The following is a 24,821-nucleotide window of genomic DNA, read 5'->3' as shown; positions in this document are numbered from 1 at the left end:
ACTTTCAGCCTTTGGTTCACCTAGAATATAGCTAAAAAACAAAACCAAACCCAAAAACTCTACTAAGTGATACTTAAAATCATAACCTTTAATATAACTTTAAAATAGCTCACCCAATTTGCATAATTGCCAGAAATGACATCCTTCAGCTCAATGTAGCACTTCTTCTCACAAAAGAAATGGGGACGTGGAGACCCATGGCCAAAACAGGCTTTCACAGTGGTCTCCATTAATTTTGGTGCAACCCCGCCTGATTTCCAAAGAAATAAAAAAAGTACCCACTTTTTTTCCACCATAGAGAAAGGGAATTCAGCAATGGCCACAATTTGGAGAATATAAATCTCTCTCTCTCTCTCTGGCTAGGTATCTTCACACTAAAGCATCCTGAGATGGGGTAAAGGCAGAAGGAGATGGTGAAAGGGGCAGAGGGGGAGGCCACATGGTCAGAGAAGGAATTATGCAGAAGTTCACCTGCTGTTGTCACGATCAAGACATGGAGAGGAGCGGCTGCAACAGAATAGATACTTTAGCACAGAGAAGGAATGGATAAAGTGAAATATAAAGAAGGAAATCAGAAGCGACTTTCAACCAAAATATATTACTTATACACCAATACAGTATTCATCGAAAAAAAGATGGAAATACAAATGAGATATAGCTCTATGCAAATGCGGAGAGAAGAGCAAGGTATGGGGGTTCACAGTGACTCCCAGTTGAGGGAACTGGGGATAAGATTTAAAAATCACTGGATTTGGATTTGTAGCCTTATTCAACACTGGCTGGGGGAGGTCATGTGACCAAGTCTAAGGGTCCACAAAGTTGCAAAACATCAAGTGTTCTTATAATGAACGTCACAGAGTCTTCGATTTGATGGACATAGTTTGTCTCCAAACTTTTCACTCATACTTTTTTAATACTTTCAAAATAATGGTAATGCCCTTTTGGGCTTCTACCAAAGAAATGCAAACAGAAGTGGCACAATTTAAAGAAGAGCTTCAATGACAAACAGTAGCATCAACTCTAAGGCAGAGCAGGTAACATTAATTACCTACCAGTAGGTAACAAAAAACTACGCAAAGAGTGCTTTTCTCAAGACTTTCATTCCCTGCCTTGTGGTTTGCTGTCTCATTGGTCATATTGACTGATCCCACTTTACAGTCCTTTCATGCCTCTTCTACCTGAGTCTGCTCTTGTGCAAAACCCTCCGTAAGTTTTCATATGATTCACGTGTGTTTTCAACACCTGACAATATACAAAAGGATACATGCTGAATGGACAGATATCCAACCTTATAAAACAGTTGTTTTGCCACTTAGAAAATAACTGTCTTCGTCCAAAGGAATTTACCTTCATGTACCTTAAAAAAAACTAGGGTTTTTGAAATCCATAAGCAACCAAATCAACTGATCTAGGTATTTGATAAATACTAACACTGTCAAATGAGAAACAGTCTTGACTTCCTTGAGTTTCTAAGGTCAACTTCTACTATCTGAGCTAATTACCTTCACAAGTTTTTTTTTTAACTGATTTTGTTTTTTAGAGTAGCTTTAGGTTCACAGCAAAATTGTCAACATGTTTTTATGAAAAAGAAGTCCTTTAAGAGATCACTTTCTTACGGACTTCTAGTTACTATAATATTTTGTAGCACAACATCATGAAGTGGCATTTAATTGTTGGCACTTGGCTGGCATTAAGGAACTACAAAGATAATACCACTGAAATAATAACATTTAAAATGAATCACAAAACTATTACTAGAAACTGTGCCTTTCATTTGTTAATTCATTATGCACTTCCGAAATGGAGAAGAATTATAAAATTCAAATTCTTGTCCAAGCTTATGTTGGTATGATCATGACCAGGGTGCTAGAACTGACTACTGATTAGACTGTGAATCAGTAACACAATCCAAAGAACAAAAATATTACTGTCAGCCTTTCTCTTGCCAGATATTACCTGTATATATTGGCCAGAACAGAATTTTTTAAGCACTGCTACCTACTCATTTTCATTAGAAAAATAAAAGAAAATTACTAATACTGCTTACTGGTAGAAGCTGTGTCTTCTATTACTCTAAAATCCCTTTATGGAATCAAATAGAACATTATACACAAAATTAGTGGCATGTGCATAAAAAAGCTGACTTTGTTATCTCCTCTGTCTAAAAATCATTTATTTCTTACATTTTGGGCAGATTTTGAAGTGGCTTAAGAATTCTTTCAATTAAAGAAAAACTTAGTTCCTTAAAAATATATAAAAACTACTACACAGGTGCCTCGTGTATAATGAACAAGTTTAAAAAAAGAAATCATTATTAGATGATATTATGAAAGTTATTCCTATACTTAAATAGCATGGTAGCTTTCAAATACCATGACACTCAAAATCATTGTGTTTTCAGTGTGAGTATTCATCCCATTAGAGTTATCTGTTGCACTGTGTGCATTCAAATTCTAGAGACCTCACTAGATGACAGATTACCTGATAAAAATAACAAGTCAAATATTACCATTATGAATTGTACTATAGTGGTATTGTCATTTAGAGGATTCTGCTTAACTGATTTGGAATTGGTGAAGGATTTGGAAGATGTATATGAGGGTTATAGAAATACTGGTGGCTATAATCTATTGAGTACTTATTCTTTCTAGACAAAATGCTAATTATTTAAGAAGCATTTAATCCATAAACCTCCCCTATGGGGTCCATGATATAACACTCATCTTACAGATAAACTGAAACTCGGATATTTTCCATAACCTGCCCAGTGTCACATCCTGACTGTCAGGGCTGGGAGCTGAATTCTGACTGGTCTGACTCCAAAGCACACTCTTAACCACCATGTTATCTCTCTTCCATGGATTATCTTCCAATGACAGAGGGGCGTGTTTCTTAAAGGTAAGGGCTAGATCTTACTTATCTATTTTGCTTACTGCCTGGCACCAAGTTTGGTACTTTATAGAATTCAATCAACAATGTGTGAAAAACAAGTGAATGAAAGAGATTTAAAAAAAAAAAAACATGTGAGAGAACTAGGTATATATTAATTACCCAGATCTCCCCAATGATCAAAGCTTTATCAGGCAAAGTTGTTCCTTTCTAACAGTGTATACATAAAACGCACATATTTGGACTATTGGTGCTTGCAGAAAATGCCCATGCTAAGGCCCCAACAACAGAGATTCGGATGTAACTGGTTTGAGCTGGGCCTGGATATATTTTTTAAAGCTCCAAGGTGATTCTAATGTACAGCCAGAGTTGAAAGTTATTTACAATCAGTGATCATGGGTGGCTCAGTCGTTAAGCGTCTGCCCAGATCCTGGGATCAAGCCCCACATCGGGCTCCCTGCTCAGCAGGGAGCCTGCTTCCCACTCTCCCACTCCCCCTGCTTGTGTTCCCTCTCTGTCAAATAAATAAATAAAATCTTAAAAAAAAATGATGTTTGAAGTTTGTAGAAAATTTGGTTTATTACAGAACAAGAGTTTAAAGACCCTTATCTTAACAAGTGGTTAACTTTTAACCACTGGATGATCTTGTTTCAATGTAAGTGATCGTCTAGAATTACTTATGTATATATCTAGTTTTATACAATTGGTATGTATACTGATGTACTTAAGCTGAGTATTTTATTGTGCTTCAGCAGTTAAAAGACTTTAAGAAATTCCTTTTTTAAAGTAAATTATTTATTTTGAAAACTGAAGTATTACCATAATACTTTGACTCTTGCAAATTTGGCTACTTTTAGTTAATCACACTTTGCCTAAAATAATCTTGTCACTTTGTTGTCTGGATATAGACTTCAAATATTTTATTATGGTTTCTAGATTCTACCATCCTCTGATACTACAGCTCAAGCCTCTTTTCCTCCTTAGACTTGTTGAGAAATTTAGTAGCAAAATGCAATGTTATGCTTTTAGAATGATGTACAGGTGTCAGATTTTAATTATTTCATTTTGTACCTAAAGATATGTTAGTAAATTTGGATGAGGTTTAACTTGGTTTTTATTCCCTTGAAATGACTTTTGCATCAAGAACTGGCTTTTACTTATCTAACAAGGAAAAAAGTATTATGATTATTTTCAATATCTGTATAACTAATTTTACATTCTATTAGCCTGTGGTAGAAAATTAAACTAAAAGATCCCAAATTTTCAAATGCTTTTCTGAGAGAATATTTTAGAATAATAAAAACAAGAAAGGATCCACCACTCAAAATAGTTCTGGGGATTATGGATTAGGAGTTTGGGGTAGTAATTTAAATCAAATTAAGTCAAAATAGGTAAAATACAAGGGGGGCTTTTTAAAATGAGAATAAAAGTGATTAAAGGAAAAATATTTTTAAAGTTTATATATAGGGACGCCTGGGTGGCACAGCGGTTAAGCGTCTGCCTTCGGCTCAGGGCGTGATCCCGGCGCTATGGGATCGAGTCCCACATCAGGCTCCTCCGCTATGAGCCTACTTCTTCCTCTCCCACTCCCCCTGCTTGTGTTCCCTCTCGCTGGCTGTCTCTATCTCTGTCGAATAAATAAATAAAATCTTTAAAAAAAAAAATAAAGTTTATATATAATAATAAAATTACTCTATAAGTTGAAACTACCAAAATGTAAGGGAAAAACCAACTGTGAAGAGGGTCACAATTTAAAACTCCTTAAGAAAGTTATTTTCTGCATAATTGAATTCTTACACCTCACAAACATCTTTGTTTAAAATTATTAACTCAAAGTCTTACTTTTTAATGAGTTTATACAAACAGGCAGCATTTCTTAAGTAATGACTTACATAGTACCTGGATGGTTTTTAGAAGGTGACCAAGAACCTGACTGGTTGCATTCAAATTCCCCTTTTTTGGTATATCCCTACTTCAAACAGATATGAACTCCTCTATATATTTGTGTGATTCAAACTTCTGAAAACATGATTTTAAATGCATGAATATGTGAGGAAAGGCATTTATTAAACTAGTCAGTTAATCTTAGTACATCGAACTTTCTAGAAACCAAATGATCCTGCTCCTCTTTTTAAGAAACCTTTAAGACAAAATGTGAATAGTAAGGAGGCCACTGGTATATTCTGGTTAGTTAGCAAGCTATCTGATGCAATTCTACTAGTTATTTTAAAACAATAGTCAGTTTTTCTATGCTGAATTCAACCCTATTAGCTGGTTCATTTGTGTAGGTAGAGTCCGCACTGGATAAAGCATTGTTATTTACAAGTTTAAACAAAGGTCACTTCCCCTGTAAGCTAGCCATCAGCTAAAGCTACTGGACAAAGCTGTTATTTTCACGCTCATCTCTTTTTACCTCTTGATCTGGATACATAATATTGATTTACTCACCCTGAATGAATAGGGCTGGAAGAAAGAGCCACGTTGTCTAAGTTCTCAGTGCCCCAGCTGAGACGGTAAGAATTCCTTTCTGCCTCCTTGGCTAGAGTTGACACCTAAATACAAAGAACACTGGATTTAATAAAAATACTTTCCTTCAATTAAATACAATATAAAGAACTCTAAAAAGTGGTATCACAGCAAGGTGTGACGTTACCATCTTTTCATTTAAAAATATAAGACCAAGCCATTTAAAATGTATGTTTTATAATACATTCCCATTTAAAGTATACTATTGACATAAGACCACATCTGTGTAATTGTCCTGGAAGAGAGTAGGTATTCACGTCTACTTCTCTATATCCAACCAGCCAAAACTGATAAAATCCCACCGAAGATTAAAATATTCCATAATAACCTCTAACAGTTCCCTGTAACAATTTTAAATATAAGATGTATTTTTACCCATACCTTTCATTTTCTACCTTAAATGTACCCTATCTCACTTTTTCCTTTAACAGAGATTTTTAGAAAGACATCTATTTTTCTATATAATCTCCACAGAAGATTCATAGAGCTGAAGCCACAGGCAGTATATCACTTTAGAAAAGCCCTCAAACTCTTATCCCAGCTTGTTAACTGAATTAAGACGATTTCTTTCCACATGGAAAAACCCTCTCTGGACATTTCCAGCAACAAGTAACGTCAGAAAGCTCTCCAGAAAGCTGAGACGTCGAAGGAAAAAGTCACGTACCTGGTGACTGGGGATGACAACTGTGTCGTCAATCATGGCACTGTCCCTCAGGTAAGAGGCATGGCTCAGGGTATGAGACCTGTCGGAACTGAAGGATCGGAGGCTGGTAGGTTGGCAGGAGGCCATGGTCATATACCAACAGCAGGAGCAGGGTTGGGAGGATGGAAGGATGAGCCGAGCAGGAGAGTGAAAAAAGCGCGCTATTAGCTAACAGTGCAACTTCCAGGGGGACATGAATCGCAACCGTGGGAGAAGGAAACACAGGTCTCTGTGTTGCCCTCCCTCTCTGTCCAACAACTAAACCAACACATCTTTTGACTGGTTCCTAGCACTCAATGGCAAGGGCACAAGGGAATCCAGAAGTTAAAATGTGATACTTCTAATCTGATTTATTTCCTTCCCAGAAACGTTTGAAACCAGCAAACCGTAGCTCACCTACTACCAAGGACAAGAGATTCACACAAGAAATGATGCCAGAATAGACTGCTTCAATCTGTGCTAAATGTTAATCTCCCTGCGACTGAGAAAAATATCGGGGTGGGGGGGGGGGGAACGAGACCACCCTCAGAGAGAACAGAACAAAAGCACGGGTTTCATTTTTGCTCATTTTCCATTCTCTGCGTGCCTCATTCTCCTCCTCTCCAACTGCGACTGACTGAACATGGGTGCATTCCCCTGGAAGGTACAGAGTGAAATGAACCGTGGCCAGATGCATGCTTCCTGCGGAAGAGGAGTTCCTCTTGTTTGTCTCTGGTGTCTCCAACAATGCTATTTCAAAGGGCAGCATTGTTCCCTTTGCGTGTCCTCTGTGTGGTGAGTGAGGCACCGAAGAGTGCTGGTTGCTGTGGCAATGAGACGCAAGAGCACAAGAAACCGTTTCTAAGCACCAACCCAGGACACAGACACATCTGCCAGCACAGAAACAGACGGCCAGGGACACAACCGAAAACGAGGTTTGCCTTCAACATGGGATTTAGGCCTTGGGAATTAATGCTTTATATTTTTGAGAAATCTGAATTTCAGAGTTCTGAATTATATATGCAAATGTGATGGGTAAAACCTGACATTTGCATAAGCGCAATTCATTCCTTCCTGATCAATTTGTACGATCAAATGATAAATAGACTGATATCTCATAGAAGCTGCATTTTATACATGCTAGTCCAAGAATTAAATATCTGTTTTCAAAATAGTAGCCCAAAGCCCATAGGGAAAAATAGAGATATGCAAGCTTTCACAATATTTATAGAAGCAGAGTTTCATTTACTTTCAGCTAGTGGGTATTTGGCCAGTGAAGCACTGTAGAATTATGGACTAAGTGTCAGGTTAGCATATTTCTTAGTAGAAACTATTTTCATTTTACCAATAGATCCAATTTTGTAAGCCATATACTGTCATTTTTATGAGGTGTCAATAGAGCCAACTTCAATTTTCTTTGAGGAAATCATCATTTGGTAGATAATTCATAGTAATTGAGGGCCTTCTCCTTCCTATTCTGCTGTAGTTTGTTTTTTTTTATAAAGATTTTTTAAATTTTTTATATTATTACTATTTATTTGAGAGAGAGAGCACGAGAGGGGGGAGGGTCAGAGGGAGAAGCAGACTCCCCGCTGAGTGGACAGCGCGAACCGGGACTCCTGGGACCCCAGGATCATGATGTGAGCAGAAGGCAGTCGCTTAACCCACTGAGCCACCCAGGCACCCTTTGCTGTAGTTTTTATGCCCCCAAAACAGACTGGAATATTACAAGGTAAGTGACATGAATTAAAGGAGTTGACTGCCTGACCCTGTATAAATTTGTGTTTATAATAAAACGAAATCTAAATATAATCTAAATATAATTTTCACTATTTTATGTTACATAGGTTCTCGAAGAAGACTGAGGCTCTGGACACAGCCAAGGCAGGGGCGGCCCAGACACCTTACTGAGAACACCCAGGGCGGTTCTAGTCCTGGCAGCCGATATTAGGGCCGGTTTTACAGATGTGCAGTTGGATTTTGATGGTGCACTTAATGAACAGGCTGCAGGCGTTTAGGATTAACTCTGGCCTAACCCTGAGTCTCTATCCGGGGCTTTGGAATTCAAAGATCCAAATTGCAACTTTATACATGTAAAGGTGCTAAATTTATATGAATGAACAGTGCAAAAGGAGCAAGAGGCATTGAGGTGTAGGACCAGACGCACCTCCTCACAACAGCAAGTAGAGACTCTGTCAGTGACATAACTGCCTTCGTGACTTAACTGCCACCACTGTAAAGGTCTAAACTTGGAAAGGAGGCAGCCAGGTCTCAACTGCCACCCTCAGGGAGATACCATAACCGGATGGATGTCTGTCTACTTAGGAATGACGTATGCAACAGCTCATTTGGCTGCAAGCACAGAGCTGCATTTTGGCAATCAACATACCAGTAATAAAGGTGGATTTTTCATATCTATCTACCGATACCCAAGTCTATCTCTCAATTGGTTTGAATCAGGAGGGGAAAGGGGGTATTGGTGTTATTTTTTGTCTTTCCTAAAGCCCCACAGGAAAGAAATAGAGAAGGAGAAGGAAAGAAAGAAAGAGTTGACTTACAACCGAAAAGGAGATTAGGGTAGAGAGAGAAAAATATTAGGATATGGAGACAGAGAGTGAGAAAAATTGGAGAGACAGAGGAAGGGAGGGAGAAGGAGTAAGTTGGAACTATGCCTAAATATCTCTACTTCTATCATTTTATTCTGACTTACTGTTTACTGCCTTCTAATTGGATGTTTAATCAATGTTTATAGTTTCTAACTGCTCTTTTCTCTGATGTATAGAACTTACTTAAATAAAATTAAAATATTCCGGCAGTAGAGAAATTATTCTAATGGAATGATGACCAGCACAAACATCGGGAATAATTCAAGTCTCTGGATAAAAAATTTTCTACACTGACTTAAAACATTGCAAACAAGGTTAAGTATTTTACTATCTAATACATTTCTTTTTCGTTAAGTCAGAAGTCATCCCGTTCAGTTAATTTATAATAACACATATCTATAGGAGTATAAATGTGTACTTGCTGTTCAATGAAAGACTGTGCCAAAAGTTATGCCATGGTCTTAAATTTTACTTCTTTGCACTATAGTAAACTACTTTATAGACACATATTAGGTAGTCTGTAATTCCATCAAAAGATGTAATAATTACTATCTTAGTAAGCTGTAGTATTAGATGTTCAATTAATGACGTTTTTGAACCCTATTAAACTAGTGAATATCCAAATATTTCAATATGTTTGCTTTCTTGCATGGAAAAGCTTCTGTGGCTCATTGTTAGTGTTTTACATTAAATTTAATTTTAAGCAAAAATGAAATAAAATGGACACAAGATCTAACTAATAAGAACCTGGATATGTTTTTATCAATGTACATTAAATTGTTCCTATTTTTGTTCTCCTGCATCCATGTACATTTTAGGCATCAGAATGGTTTTTCTACCATCTCCAACTATACACAGACTGATGAGGTTCCTTTGGGGAAGCCATGATAATGTTTTATTAACCACAAGGTGGAGCTGTGACAGTTCAAACAAAGTCAGGCCGGGGCATGTCAGACTTGTAGTCTAGTAATACATTCACCCTTCTCGCTCAGTTATTCAATCAGTACATAAAAATCCTAACTTGAGAATAAATCCATAATTCTAGAATATAAGCACCTCCTGCCAACACGTACACACACACACACACACACACACACACACCACACATTGCACAGTGAGCAGGGAAATGTGGATGTATCCAGGAAGTGTTACAGTGTTTTCATGCTATTTAATACCTACCTGGGCATGGTACTATTGAAAGCATACCAAATAAACAACGAAAAGTAAAAATGGTTACCAAAAAAAGAAAACTCCCATTGAATTGCATAAAGAAAATTTTAAAAATCAGTGAAACAAGAAATCCATGAAAATGAGATGTTGCCTGTAATTCCATGTTGGAGATCATGAATACAATCTGGGGGTCTAGAAATGCTAGTGTGGACCTGGAGAACAGACCATGGCTTGTTTCATATCCTCATCTTTACATGCTGATAAGTGCTCTGTTTAAGTAGAATCATCAAACCATGAACCCGTTATATACAAAGCATCTTTCTAAACTTTCCTTAACCTAGTATTTTCAAAGAAGGAAAAAAAGATCAGATCAAGAACCTGATAAAATAGACCATGCTGAAAATGAAGGTTTTTTCCTCTGACAGCGATATGATTATTTATAGAGTATTATGAATTTGTGCAAAGCCATAAATTTCATTTTATCGAAATTTGAAATCTTTTCCTAAGAATTTCAGATTGTGATGTGCAAATCCATCCATATGTCAGAATCCAATATATAAAACACCAGCCCCGTCACCCATCTCCCCCCCCCGCCCCCCGCCCCTACCACTCTCAACCCTGAGTGGCTCCTCCTTCTGCCACTTGACCCCAAGGACCACCCTCCGTCTATGTCATCGAAACCAAAGGGTCAATACAACCATCTTCCTTTTCACCCACCCCATGAAATCCATCACCACATCTGGCTGCTTTTACCTCGTACATATGCTCTCAAATCTGTCATTTTCCAAATTCTCTCCATGATTGCTACCACCAAGGTGAAAGGCCAAGTCTTCTCTTAGCAGCTTAATAGTTGAAACGTATTGGATTCTGCAATAGTTTTTGGCCCTTTGACAACTCTCCCCTAAAAGTCAGCCTTTAAGTTTATGGTCAGAGGGAGCCATCCAAAATGTGGACAAGATCTCTCCTCCTTGACAATTACACTTTACCAATACTGCGCTATTCTTTCTCTCACACACCATGAGCCTTTGCTCAAGATCTCATTAAGGCTTCAAATGCCCTCCCCACCTTTCCTCACCATCATTTCCCATCACTGTGTCTCAGTCTGGGCTCATCTCCTCCAGGAAGCCTGAGCCCCGGGGCTTCAGTTGCACTCTGCGGGTACCACTAGCCAGTCTCTCCCACATCTCATCAGACTATGATTTTAGCAACCATGTCCTGGTCATATTTGTACCTCTAGCACCTACCACAAAGCTAGCCCAGAAAGGCACTTATTACATGCACACTGAATTATTTAAGGGGAAAAAAAGAAAAGAAAAAAAGTAGGGAAGAGGTATTGATGCTCAAGGAAAAACCTCAAGAAAAATTTGTTTTTGCTAATTATCCATTTAGAATGAACTCCGCTTTAAGGTATTTATATCTTAGACTATGAATATGTTAACTACAGCTTAGAATACAGCCAAGATTAAAACTATAAACCTAAGATTATTGACTAGTGAAAAATATTACACTATATGGGCAACCATATGTTCACCTAAATTGGCAGTCAATCTTTTGACGAGGTACCACAGAATGTTCTTATTCAGCTTGCCTCAAAAAAATAACATACACCAGTTGTGCTAGTCAGTAATAATGAGAAAACAACATTGACTTTATATTTCAGACTAGGACATAAGCCTCTTCAGATTTGTCTATAAAACCTGTACTCCTTCAGATTGTGCTCAGAATGCTTTTGTATTCAAGATCTTAGAGGATTTTGGCCTAATTCTTTTTCATGAAAAGGTCAGTTTCAAGCAGTTTCTTTCTGAATTTGTTTCTTTTTCATCCTTCTTCACGACATACTTTTATTCAAGAATTTATGCCACTAACAAAAATACCCATAAGGTAAAACGGCCCTTTTTTTTGGCCTAGAGAAAAAAGTGGTAAATGACTGCAAACACTATCCTGAAGTGGACAGAGCTCTGTGCTTACTATTGCTCTGCTTCTTACTAGTTGCTTGACTTTTATTAAGTTACTTAATCTCTCTAGGCCTCAGGGTCCTGTTCTTTAAAATGGGCACTTAAAGTTGTTCAAGGATGCAGTAAGATATACCATGCAGATATAATAGTGCAGGACCTATTAAGCATCCATAACTATGCCTACTTTTTTCTTATCATCATAAGAAAGTGTTGCATTGCTTTCTGGCTGATAGCAAGCGTCAGCTTTAGGTGACTACCTGTCGGAGCGAGCTCCCTCCAAGCTGTAGCGCAGGTAATTCATACCATCCAGGAACTGACTGCTGGGTAGGGAGTCATCCCCCAGTTCTTTCAGATCCTCGGGCCTCAGGTATTCTCCCCCATCGCCTGTCATTGTGTCATCACCTTGAAGCAATGAAAGGAAGATGGAGGAAGAATTATTTGCTGAATGTCACATGGACTACAAAATAGGATGATGATTGTGAAAAACATCAGAATGGCACAGACATCACTGGAACACTGCACACGCGAAGAAAACAGAACACATGCAACCACAAAGTGCTAGAACTTTGAGAAATAATATTTGACCCATTTTTCCATTGCTTACCAAGAAGAAAAAATTACCTGAATTGTAATTCTCTTTGTATCAATTTTCTTCACTCATTTCTTTATCGCCATAGCTGATTTACAGCTTGTAGGATTTAACCTATTGCACTATATAGACTACTTAACTTCTAGACATTGTTTCAATAATTTTGTACATAATGTCCGGCACTAAGAGTCTCTTCATGTCATTGGCAATATGTTAAGAAATTTCTACTGCTCGGAGCACTTGGGTGGCTCAGTGGGTTAAGCATCTGCTTTCAGCTCAGGTCATGATCTCAGGTCCTGGGATTGAGCCCTGCATCGGGCCCCCTGCTCAGTGCGGAGTCTGCTTCTCCCTCTCCCTACCCCCCACCCCGGCTCATGCTCTCTCTCGCTATCTCTATCTCAAACAAATAAATAAAATCTTAAAAAAAAAAAAAAAAGAAGAAATATCTACTGCTCTAAAACAAATATGTGATACAGTATGTGGAGGGATATGATTTATAAGATTAACAAGATGTGCACATTAGGGAAAGAACACTAGAACAAAGTGAGCATATTGTGACATTTTAATAAACAACCTGGAATTTAATTTTAAAAACATTACAGAGCATGAAACGGATGTTTTGTTAGAAACTAGGTGGCTTCCCAAAGGTGAACAACAGGGGAAAAAAGTGTATTTTGTAATCAAGTAGTGGCAGAAAGAGATGACTAAGTGTGGTAGCTCATATTTAGAAGCCCAAATGGTAAGGGTACATTCCCCGCCTATGACTAGAAATAGAATTGCTTTCAAAAATATCTTTTTCAGGTGAGTCAATAAGTAATACCTCACTCACAGAAATGCTTTATATGCCATTAATACGCTGACATGGAGAAATAAATAATATAGCTGAGAGAAACGATTTTTAATGACTCCTTAAGACACTAATCACACACTTTAAGCCTGATGATCTATGCAAAGGACAACTTGAAGGAATGTACTTCATTCCTATAACTAAGTTAAATATTTATTATTTTATTCCCATCTGTTTCAAATGATTGTTCCAAATCAACATTAATTTATAAAGGTATCACATTAAATAATTGTAAGAAGGAAATGTCTTTGACGTTTCACTGTTTGTCTATATATACGATCTTAAGATCTCAGGTATATATATCAAAGGATTATTAGCTCTCTAAATTACTTAAAGCTAATGACAGATTTTAAAAAAGACCTTCCAGTAAATGGAGATGTAATTTATTCACCATTAGGTTTTTGTCTCAAAGTCAATGCACTTAACATTTGATGGTTATAATAAGTCTCACCATTAAACATATTTTCATGGCTCCTTCAGTGACACGATGAGATTTTTATCAAGTTTTAGCACAATGAGTATTAATTAAAAGTTGAGTCTTTAGTATCAGATAGACCTAGATTCAAATTGTAATTGTTATTTATTGGTCTGTCAATCTTCCAGAGCCTCAATTTCCACCACTAGTAAATGGGAATGATACTAATAATCTATCTCACACAGTAGTTGTATGAATTAAATAACATATAAGAATGTGTAACCAGGTGCCGGAATATACTAATTGCTAGCCATTGTTTTTATTAATACAAAATGGTGAAAGTGCGACACAGCAAGGGAATATGAGCTCGATTTCACTTATGCAAAAATCTTTCTAAATGTGTATATCATAAAGAAAGACAATTGTACTGTGCTTAAATATTCGTAAATCTGATAGCTCTAAGGAAAACGTGAGTAAAGTTTTTAAAATTATGTTTGTTAAAGGGGTCCCCCAACAGCCCTTACATATATTTTCTTCTTTAAAGTGTCCCCTCGCAGGGCACCTGGGTGGCTCAGATGGGTTAAGCGTCTGCCTTCAGCTCAGGTCATGGGATCAAGTCCTGCATGGGGCTCCCTGCTCAGTGGGGAGTCTGCTTCTCCATCTCTCCCTGCCTCTCTCCCTGCCTCTCCCCCTGCTTGTGCTCTCTCTCTCTCTCTCTCAAATGAATAAAATCTTTAAAAAAATAATAAATCTATTAAAAAAGAAACAACAAAAAAGTATTCCCTCACAAAGCAAGATGTAACAATAGCAATCAACAGATAACACTACAGTCAAACACAAAACGCATGATGTTGGTCAACTTTAAGAACCAAAAAGGTCAGGGGAGGGATGGTGTGGTGGGTTCAGTAGTGTCCCCCCCCCCGCCCCCCAGATTTCACTTCCATTTGGAACCTGAGGATGTGGCCTTACTTGGAGACAGGGCTTTTATAGATGTAACTAAGTTAAGGACTGAGATGAGATCACATTGGATAACTCCAATGAGCGTGTTCTTAGACAGAGACACAGAGGAAAATGCCACATGAAGGCAGAGATTGGAGTGATGTGTCTACAAGCCAAGGATCGCTGACAGCCACTGGAAGCTGGATGAGACAAGAAACTCTTCCCTAGAGTATCAGAGGTTAGTATGGTCCCGCCATAAACTTTTCACTCTCAGAACTGTGAGAGAATAAATTTGAGCCACCAAGTTTGTGGTAATTTCTTGTGACATTCCTAGGAAATTCCAGTGAAGCTGGAGAAGGCATCACTGGAGAAGGAACTGGAGCTGATCATTTGTTTGTATTCAACTTTAATGGGCAGAGGTTGACGCTTCTTCAGGTGAGAGGCTCGTGTGTAAAGAGCCACAGAAGTAATAAAAACAGGGAGGATGAAAGAGTAATATGTGTTACTTATTTAGAGAATACTACATGAAGTAACTTGGCAAAAGTAAGTGTTCATGATGGTGAACAACGGCAAAAAGTCCAGGAAGAAAGTTAGTGTCTAAATAGTGATCAAATCAAGGTTAGACATTTTATTATAAGCCTCGTAGGACTTACTTGTTCCTACTCCTTCCCTCCTCTTATGTAATTGGTAAATCTTTACATAGAAGAGTTTTTATGAGTCAAATAAGTTGGGGCCCCCCTTTGTTTATTTCTGGAAGAAAAAAAAAATCTAAGATCAATTCTACAAATTGGTTTACCAAAACACAGCTATTATCTGGTTTGAATATAAGTCAACTATTTCCAGAAAAAAAAAAAAAAAAGTATGTGACCTTGTTAACATTTGGGAAGACTAACTCTACTCTTATTTATGAAAAAGTGAAAGAACTAGTTGGATGCAGAATCTGTCATGTAATACGAGGAGGAAGTGAGGAGCCCCACTGTCAAGTGTTCACAGCAGAAGTGTGACAAAGGAGATAATGGATGGTTCCTCTGCATTTCATCACTTCATCATTAACACTCAGCCATTCTGGAGTTCTCTTGACTATTATTAGTACCCATCATTCCAGAGAACCAGTGGAGAAGTTTGTACAAGCCATCCATGCACAAACCTTTGAATATATGGGACACATGGGTCACATTTCTACAGGTATTTTAGTTACATAAGTGTCATCACCCCTGAGCCCCACCATATAATTTACTGCTGTGGAGCTGAGTCAGCAAAGGTAGGGATCAGCTCATGATCCTGTGAAGACATAGAGGATTGCATTTACAGCTGTGTTTTCGTCTGCACGGTACAATACACTCAGACTGAATTTCCAATTCTATCTTTTCCTTCCATTTCTTTGCCATGTTTTCCATCGGGACTTATTTATAATATGACTGAGCTATTATAACAGCTCGCATACTGGGTTTACATTCCCCATCCACCACTTAATGGCTGTGTGCTGTGGAGCAAACTACTTAATGTGTTTAAGTCTTAGTCGCCTCCTGTTCAAGTGAGCCTTTCCTCACCTGAAAGAAAAATGAGGGGAAATCAATAGCCTATCTCATGTGGATGCTATGGGGATTAAATGAGACAATGCACCTAGCATTACAGATGTTTAGTAAATGTTTTCTGTCAAATCTGCTTCCTTCCAATTTCTTCCTAATACACTCCTTTAGTGTATCACTGCTGGTTTAATCTTTGTGGAAATCAGATTTGTTCCAAACATTAATCAAAATGTTTAATATATCCTAATTTCCCAGACTTTTCAGTTAGGAATTCAAACATTCACAGTGAAGCTCAGTATGTTTTAATGCGTGAGCCAAACTGAATGACTAGATTATTCTGCCACTCTGTGTCTCTCTCATGCGCTTTCCCCTCTCAGGACTCCCCATACTGTTCCTTCTCCCTCTCTAAAACCTGTGTCACCTTCCTATTAATCTCTCAGTTTCAGCAAGTCCGCAGGCTTGTGCTAAGTCTCTCTTTCTCTAACTCCCAAGACAGACAGGAAAAGTGGATGACATAGTGCCTTCTGTTATACTTAACTTCTACATTATCTTTCCGTCTATGTTTTGTAAAGGCCTGCCCTGTGTTCACCTCTGATTCTCCAGTGGTAGAAGTGATAGAACTCTACACACAGTAACATCATTTTTACTATCTGTTGACTGGATTCACGAGTGGATATCCTGGTTACTATACAAAGGTAGCCTGAAAGGACATCTATACTTGACTTGAATATTCTTCTGAGTATTGATATGTACACAACTATCAAAACAGAAGAGCTGTAAAAAATTTTAAAAATTAAAAAAACAAAGCAAGAACTGGCTAATACCTTTAAATACATGTGGCTGCACTTTGTCCATATGAATGATAGGTTCTATGAAAACATTTTAAGCCCATAAAACATGAAAGGGTTGGCAATGTCAACCAGCAGAATTTCTTTCTACTCATTCTTTGTCCTAAAAGTTACTTCACAATACTCAAATATATCCTATACATAAAAATTATTCAACTTGAATTTCTTTCTGGGGGAAAAAAATGTTACTAAGTTTTTGGCTATGTCTAAAAGAAGGAAAGCTTCTTTTCTTGCCATAAAAGATATTCTTGATCATTAGCCAATATTCCTCTCAAAGCAAGACCTTTTATCACTAAAAACTCTTAATCTATACCAGTTTTAATAAAAGTATACAGGATATTATAGCTAGATCTTATATTAGGCAATGAGCAGGCCCAAAAAGCTGTTCCATATAAATGGAATTTCTTTAATCTCACTCAATACTTTGCATGCATTGGCATTGGAATTATTTAACCATTATTTAGGAAATTTAAAAAAACACTATTTTTAAATTAAATAATCAGTCTAATTGATCAATAAATTTAGATTTCCATGTAAGAGATTTGCTTCAAGTGATACCACATGTACTTTGGATCCTTCTTGGTAGATAGAATATTTTATATTATTCATTTTTCCCTATATGCCGAAGCTCTTCCTAAATAATTTTAAGGGTTTTTATTTTTATTCCTAGTTACCTTCAAAAATCACATTATAACTATCAATTTCATATATTTTAAACCACATCTAAAACTTATCTTCAGCCAAGAATGATATGAAGTACATTCAGTCAAGCAGTCTAACTTAGTTTTAACAGGTTCATGCTAGTTAAATGTCAACTTACAAAGAATATAGTTTTTTTTCTCTAAATGTGTATCCTTAGAAGAGAGATTAGAAGAAAAGTTTTGGTAAAATATTTACATAATGCTCATTAGATAATTTCATTATACTAATAGGTCTCAACAACAGCAGCAAAATCATTAATAGGATAAGCAATTTATGGCTTTAAGCTTCCAAGTTAATACAATCTACACGCTCACATGCGCATATGTACAACTCCATCCATATTACACATGCTATTTCAAAAGAAACAGATTAGTACCAGGCACCCAGATTTAAATATTAAGCAAGTAGCTTCTATCCAGTTAAGAAAAATTAAAAGCAAAGCTTTCACTCCAATAACTTCCTCTAAAGGTACCTGAATCACTAAGCGCTTCCCCATCAATAAAGTTGTCACCAAACTGTTTAAAGGCTGTTAAGAAAGATGATCCCACAAAACAAAATATGATGTGCATATATGAATGCTGAAAATTAGCTGGCAGGTATTAGGATGAACACAAAATTATTATAATACTTGGAAATGCTAGCTTTGGCAGTTATTAATTTACTTATAATAATGCACTGACCAAACATTTGCTTGTTCTTGTCATAAGTTCTTACAAAAGCTGAGATAACTCAATGCCTATTACCAATCAGTGAACAAACTAGTTCCAAATAATGAAACTTCAGTGTAAAGGTTCACCTTCTGATTACATCCTGAAGAACCTAAAAATCTACTTTTACTATTTCTCAATAAAAGCAGTTATTATTGAGGATAGTACTATTCTTTTCAGCCTGACCAGTTTTTAGTTCTTTCATCTCTGCAGTGAGGGACTCCCTGGTGTCTTCCTTGCTTTTCTCAAGCCAAGCTAGTCTGCTTATGATTATTGTTTTAAATTCTGGTTCAGGCATATTACTTAGATGTTTTGATTAGACCCCTGGCTGTGCCCTCTTCTTGTTCTTTCTTTTGAGATGAGTCCCTCCATCTTGGCATTTTGTCTAGATCTCTGTCTTCTGTGTGTTAGGAAAACCTGTTATGTTTCCTGCTCCTGAGAGTAATGGTATATTAGGAAGAGGTCATACACTGTCCAGGGCTGGTGCTGCAGAAAGTGGTGTGTGCTGTGTGCACTCTGCTGTTGGGTTTTGGCTGCTCTTTCCCTCAGATTAGTCTCGGCAGAGTTTCTCTTTGCCTGCAGTGAGGAGTGTTTGGACCTTCTCCAGTGTGTGGCAAGTTTTAACGAGTACTATTCTTCATGGCAATAATTTTTCAAACATATACATTTGACCAAAAGCTGTACTATTGAAATTTGGCTACATACCTCATTTGCTGCATTCATGATTTTTTGGCAGATTTTTTTGTTTAAGAAAGGTCAACTGCTCTAACCCAAGTAGAGGTAGGGAGCCCGAAACTCTCGTGGAGGGACAGACCCGCAGCACAATGTCCCATCCCCACCCCAGGCTGTCGCTGGTACTCCTTGTAGGGCAACAGCCTTCTCAACGTTTGCAGTCCACTACCTTAGATACTTTTCATCAACTCTAAAACTATACAGAGCATATTTTATGCCTTAGGGAATCAAATTCTTATACTGAATTAGTGTGACTTACATGCTATTTCTAACCTTATCTAAGCCTCCTTTCCTCCGGACTTAAAATTTATTCTGATCATTTGAACCAATCAGAAACAGAGATTTCTTAATATACCATTGATAGAGTATACTTCAAAGTCTTTCACTTTAAGGCATTTTAATTTAAAAAATGTATGTTAACATAATTAAAACATATATTAATAATTGTATTATCAGGTAGATTTAACAGATGGCCAATTTCCAGTGTCTTTCCCCTTTTCCAGTTCTGTTATTTAGTAAGACATTAAAGATAATACCCACTGAAAACAGACTAATTACTATCCTCTTTCTCCAAATGACAAAAGTAGACATTTTGAAACAGAGGTTAAAAAGTGACTTTAAATATTAAGAGACTGTCACCCATACCCAGGGTACTGGCTTAGTCCCTGAGAAAAACGATGGCTTGCCTGTCTTTGTGTAAGACAATGAAGACGGAATAAAAGTCTTACCTTCTTCATCAGAAACATCAAGAACCTCAGTCATCGTCTCAGGAACATTTAGCTTGTGTTTTTCAGTGATAGTCTGGAAAGGAAAAAAAAATCATTAATACACAAGTTAAAATCAAACAAAAGAGAAAAGAATCACAGAGGAGGTTCAAGTGGACAGCACCAGCAAGCCATCAGTTCCTGAGCATTTCATCTTCCCACATGTATGTTCTGGAAGCTTATTCTCTTTCATGCAAATCCATTTGTTCTTTCTGAATATAAGTGCTCATTGACTCCAGTGAAGTTGTACAAGAAGAAGTTCATTATTTTGAGTTCCTATTTGAAAAATAAATTTTTTACCTATGGCATTAATAATTAGTCATATTGAGAAAGCAGATTAATGTTTTCATGGCTTCCCTAAAATGAAGTAAGTAATATCTCCAGAAAAGCTTTAAAAAGAAGCAATGGACATATGTAATTTATTAAAAACAAAGCCAATGGAAAAGAAGTTGCACACAATGTGAAAGAGAAACTATTTGGGCAGAAAATGTGATGCATCTCATCTGGGATCAGAGGATCACGAGTAGAGAGTCAATCATCCCTTTGCTATTTCGTTGGTCTACAGTTCTGGCTTGTTGCTTATTCGCCTTCCGCAAAGGCACTCCAGAGCTGCCAAGTCCACTGCCTTCCATTCCTGATAAACGATGTAAGGTTAAGAGACCAGATTCTGGAGACTGGCTGGCTGGGGTCGAATTCAAACTGTCCTTTCTTAACAAGTTCCCTATTTCTCTGGGCCTCAATATTCTCATCTGTAAAACAGGGATTCTACTACTACTTCATAAAATTGTTATGAAGATTAAATGAAATAATATATGTAAGAGCTCTAAGAACAGTGCTTGAAATATGTTAGCACTCAATAAATATCGGCTAACATAACACCATTATTATAATTGTAATTCAATATAAAATTCATCTTATAACTGAAAAGCTCTGAACTTTTCAGTCATTCAGGTACTCAAGAAACATTTTTAGTGCCTACCATATGCCAGGCACTGTTTTAGACACCAGGGATACCACAGTGATTTAAAGCAAAACGAAACAAAAAACAAATCTCACTACTTTAACTATCACCTACAGACAGTCAAGTCTCAAATTCGTATCTCTAGTTTCTGCACTGAAAATGAAGTAAGTGCACGGACTGGCATCGTTATGGGAACTCTAAAAACCTAATCTCTCAAAATAAGTCAAGTCTTCAGCTAAAGTCACTAAAATACAATAGTAAACAGGATGTCTTAGGTTTCTAAGCTTTGCTACATAGATATTACAGACTGTTTTGAATAGCACCAATTTCTTTTTCTTTCCAAAAGCAGTAGAGAACCTCAAATAGATTTACGAGGAAATTCAACTAATTTGAAAATACACCCACATCTACAGGTATTGTATCTGTGTGTCAAAAGGGGCTCATGAAATCATAATGTGACACTACATGCCCTTTCAGTGGTTCCCCATGTCCTCAGAAAACAAGACAAAGTGGCTCAGGAGAGCCGGATGATGTCGTAAGGCGAGGCAGGGAGGCCTCCTCTCCCTCTCTCCATGCTCCGGCCATGTTTGCAGGTCACGTTCTCTTACACCTCCAAGTTTTTCCATATATTATTTCCTTTACCAGAAATATTCTTCTCCCTCTTTTCTTGGCTCATATTAGATGTAATTTTCGTGGAGAAACATTCCCCAATCTCCGTAATGAATCTGTTTCACTGTGATTATCTACTGCTGTAAAGTGCTATGATATGGGAAACACCAGACCACACCATTCCCAACGGTCTGTGCCTTATCTGCTCCCACGTGAGAGTGTGAGCCGTTGAAGAGTAGGTTTGTTTCCACAGAACCTGAAATCTAGCAGGTGCTCCTCAAACGTATATTGAATAAATCAACGATACCAAATTAGGCAAAATATATTTAAAATCCACATAACAACTAAATAGATTTTCTTTGGGATGACAGAACAGTTAAAGAATGGGAAGAAACGGAGAAAGTAAGGAAAGTCTCGTGTTATCCTGATGAAGGCACAGTTGGAGATTAAAGTATTGAATTCAGCTTTCCTGCATGTTGCTTATGTTTAAATAATTCCATAATGTCTTATTCACTGAAAACAAATTAAACTTCAGGAAAGACAAAAGCACCCATTCAAAATTCTGACCAATAGCTGGTCAATAAATATTTATTAAGCAAATTTAAGACTTAGATCACTTAATAATTTTAGCTTATTTTTAAAAATGTATTTATTTGAGAGAGAGAGAACATGAGCGGGAGGAGAGGGAGAGACTCTGAAGCAGACTTCACATCCAGCACAGAGCCAGATGCGGGGCTCAATCTCACAACCCTGAGATCATGGCCCAAGGCGAAACCAAGTCCGATGCTTAACCGACTTAACCCTGGCGCCCCCTCATTTAATTATTTTAATAGTAATTAATTTATAAATTTATATGCTCTGTATGTATGGTTTTCAACTCTAGCTGCATATTAAAATTATTAGAGAAAATTTTAAAATACTATCACTTGGATACCGTCACAGAACAATTAAGTCAGACTCCCAGGGGCTCAGCTATGACAAAGTTGCTCAGATGGGATCTATCATGCAGCTCAAACTGCAACCCATTTGGAAAAGTGTATAAATTGCAGAAAGTGATTTGCATTTAAAATATAGGAAAGACAGGGGCGCCTGGGTGGCACAGCGGTTAAGCATCTGCCTTCGGCTCAGGGCGTGATCCCAGTGTCATGGGATCAAGCCCCGCATCAGGCTCCTCCGCTATGAGCCTGCTTCTTCCTCTCCCACTCCCCCTGCTTGTGTTCCCTCTCTCGCTGGCTGTCTCTATCTCTGTCGAATAAATAAATAAAATCTTTTAAAAATATATATATAGGAAAGACAGTGACAGCCTATTAAGCTATGATAACCTATTAAGCTTTTTCTGAAACTTTTTTATAAGATTCTCAGTGTAAATAAAATGATTCAAAAATGTGAAGGCACATCTACCGTGTGAGACTACACCAGAAAGTTTATTTTACGGAGATGTTCTAGAGTATTTGCCCTTCATAGGAAACATTCCACAAGAGGATGCTTCTCTATTTGAAAGTAAGTAATGGAAATACTTTTTTAAATGATTAAGTTATATTGCCTGGCGTAGTTTATATTTTCGGACACTGATAATAGGACTATATTTTCTTTGAATTTCTAAGAGTAGACTGGAATTTCTCAGAGTGGAAATACCATTGCTTTAGTTTGGTCATTCAATACTATCAGTTATTACCAGCAAATATATGTGGCAACAGAAAAAGTAACACATAGTGACCACACTGGTCACAGATATTTTTCTGCACAGATAGTAAAAATGCCCTCTACATGCAATGTAGTAAGTACAGTATGCATTTGCTCATGATGTAGTACTTGGCCTTTAGAAGGCCATCTATAAATATTTGTTGAATGGATGATAATTAAGTCTTCCTACTCATGAGTAATGTTATAAGAAATAAATACATATTTTCCTTTAAAATGGAGTGTCCTTTGAAAACTTGATTATCAAAATATAAATATGGTTTTATACAAATGCATCTGAATAGTACATAGAAAACAAAGATATAATTAAATGGTCATGGGCAACTCCGTCTGCTATAGAACCTAAGAGTCTATAGTCAAGATTAGAAACCACTTTAAAGTTAAAATGGGTAGTGTACTATGCACAAATTTAATAGTATGTAATTAAATCAGATAATACAGCAATATAAATAGGATAGGATAGACGGAGCGCTTAATAATGAGTTTTTAATATTTACCACGATGTGGGAAAGAGGTAAAAAATAAAACATGAGTCCTTAAATTGCTGTTTTGTAAATAGATAAAATCTGGTTTGTTTGACACAAAAGAAAAAGCGTGCTTACCTGGCCTCCACTTAGCCCACACCCCTTGTCAACCATCTCCTTTGTATCACATGCTCACCAAGTCACCACAGCTTGAGCGATCTCGGCTAGTATGCCACCTTCTAATGCCCACACACAGTGACTCCCATCATGGGGCCACAGGCTAAATCTGGCTTTGTTCCCAAACCTATTTATACCAATCGTACATGTTAATAGAATGTCTGTAATAATTTAAATAGTATGTAAATATTTTTCTACAAAAACTAATATAAATGGTTTGGAAATCTCAACAAAGGTGAGTTGCCAAAAATAATTGCTACTCAATTAGGTGTGGTTGAGACAATTAAAGCAGATGAGAAAAAAAAAGTTCGTCAAAGGTTTAAAAAGGTTCTGCACTCAGTATAATGTCACTTTAAGATAACACACAGGATGAATACGGGGTGCCTGGGGGGCTCAGTCGGTTGAGCGTCCAACTCTCGATTTCAGCTCAGGTCATGATCTCAGGGTCCTGGGACCCAGCTTTGCGTCAGGCTCCATGTTCAGTGGGGAGTCTGCTTGAGATTCTCTCCCTCTCTCACTGCCCCTCCCCACCCTCATGCACACTCTCTCTCTAAAAAATAATTAAAAATCTTAAAGATATATGTATACATATATATACACACACAGGATGAATATTATCAAGATATAGATATTATAGGATATAGTATGTAATATTGATGTTCTTTGTGCAAGAATGATCATTGAGCTTCCTTCTAGTTAATGGACCTATATTCAAAGAAAAGATCTTGACTCCACTTCAAAAGGTGTCCAATAACTTCATGTGTATTTACTGCATTGCTATTTCTATGATTTGCATTTTAACTGACTTACAGCATCAGATAAGATTTAGGACTTTGAATATTTACATTTTCTTAACCGTCAAAAATTTCCCCACTGTTTAAATGGTAATATAAATATAATGTCATTTTTATCTTAGTAGTTTATTCAGCAATTTATGATGTCATTTTTATTTTAGTAATTTTTGGTCTACATATCAATGATTATATGCAACTTAAAAAATGATCATTTT

The 24,821-nt window shown here is 37.1% G+C and overlaps 1 protein-coding gene across 30 annotated transcripts in view; it reads right to left on the bottom strand.

Moving 5' to 3' along the window:
* The window catches only part of ANK2 (ankyrin 2), a 467,799-nt gene that overhangs the window by 54,920 nt on the left and 388,058 nt on the right, over positions 1-24,821 (bottom strand). For 19 of the 30 annotated variants that reach the window (XM_057310022.1, XM_048212352.2, XM_057310026.1 and 16 more), the window contains 4 exons: positions 19,865-19,937; positions 12,086-12,230; positions 6,080-6,182; positions 5,338-5,441 (listed from right to left, as the gene is read on the bottom strand). In XM_057310022.1, coding sequence (XP_057166005.1) covers positions 5,338-5,441; positions 6,080-6,182; positions 12,086-12,230; positions 19,865-19,937 — 425 coding nt within the window. Of the gene's footprint in view, positions 1-471; positions 508-5,337; positions 5,442-6,079; positions 6,183-12,085; positions 12,231-18,169; positions 18,224-19,864; positions 19,938-24,821 lie in introns of all 30 variants that reach the window. The other 11 variants (XM_044384265.3, XM_044384273.3, XM_044384268.3 and 8 more) reach the window with 3 other exon arrangements.

This window comes from Ursus arctos, unplaced genomic scaffold (assembly GCF_023065955.2).
Source record: "Ursus arctos isolate Adak ecotype North America unplaced genomic scaffold, UrsArc2.0 scaffold_11, whole genome shotgun sequence".
Classification (NCBI taxonomy): Eukaryota; Metazoa; Chordata; class Mammalia; order Carnivora; family Ursidae; genus Ursus; species Ursus arctos.
Note: the sequence above shows the minus strand (reverse complement) of the source record. Positions and strands in the feature narration are given on the sequence as shown.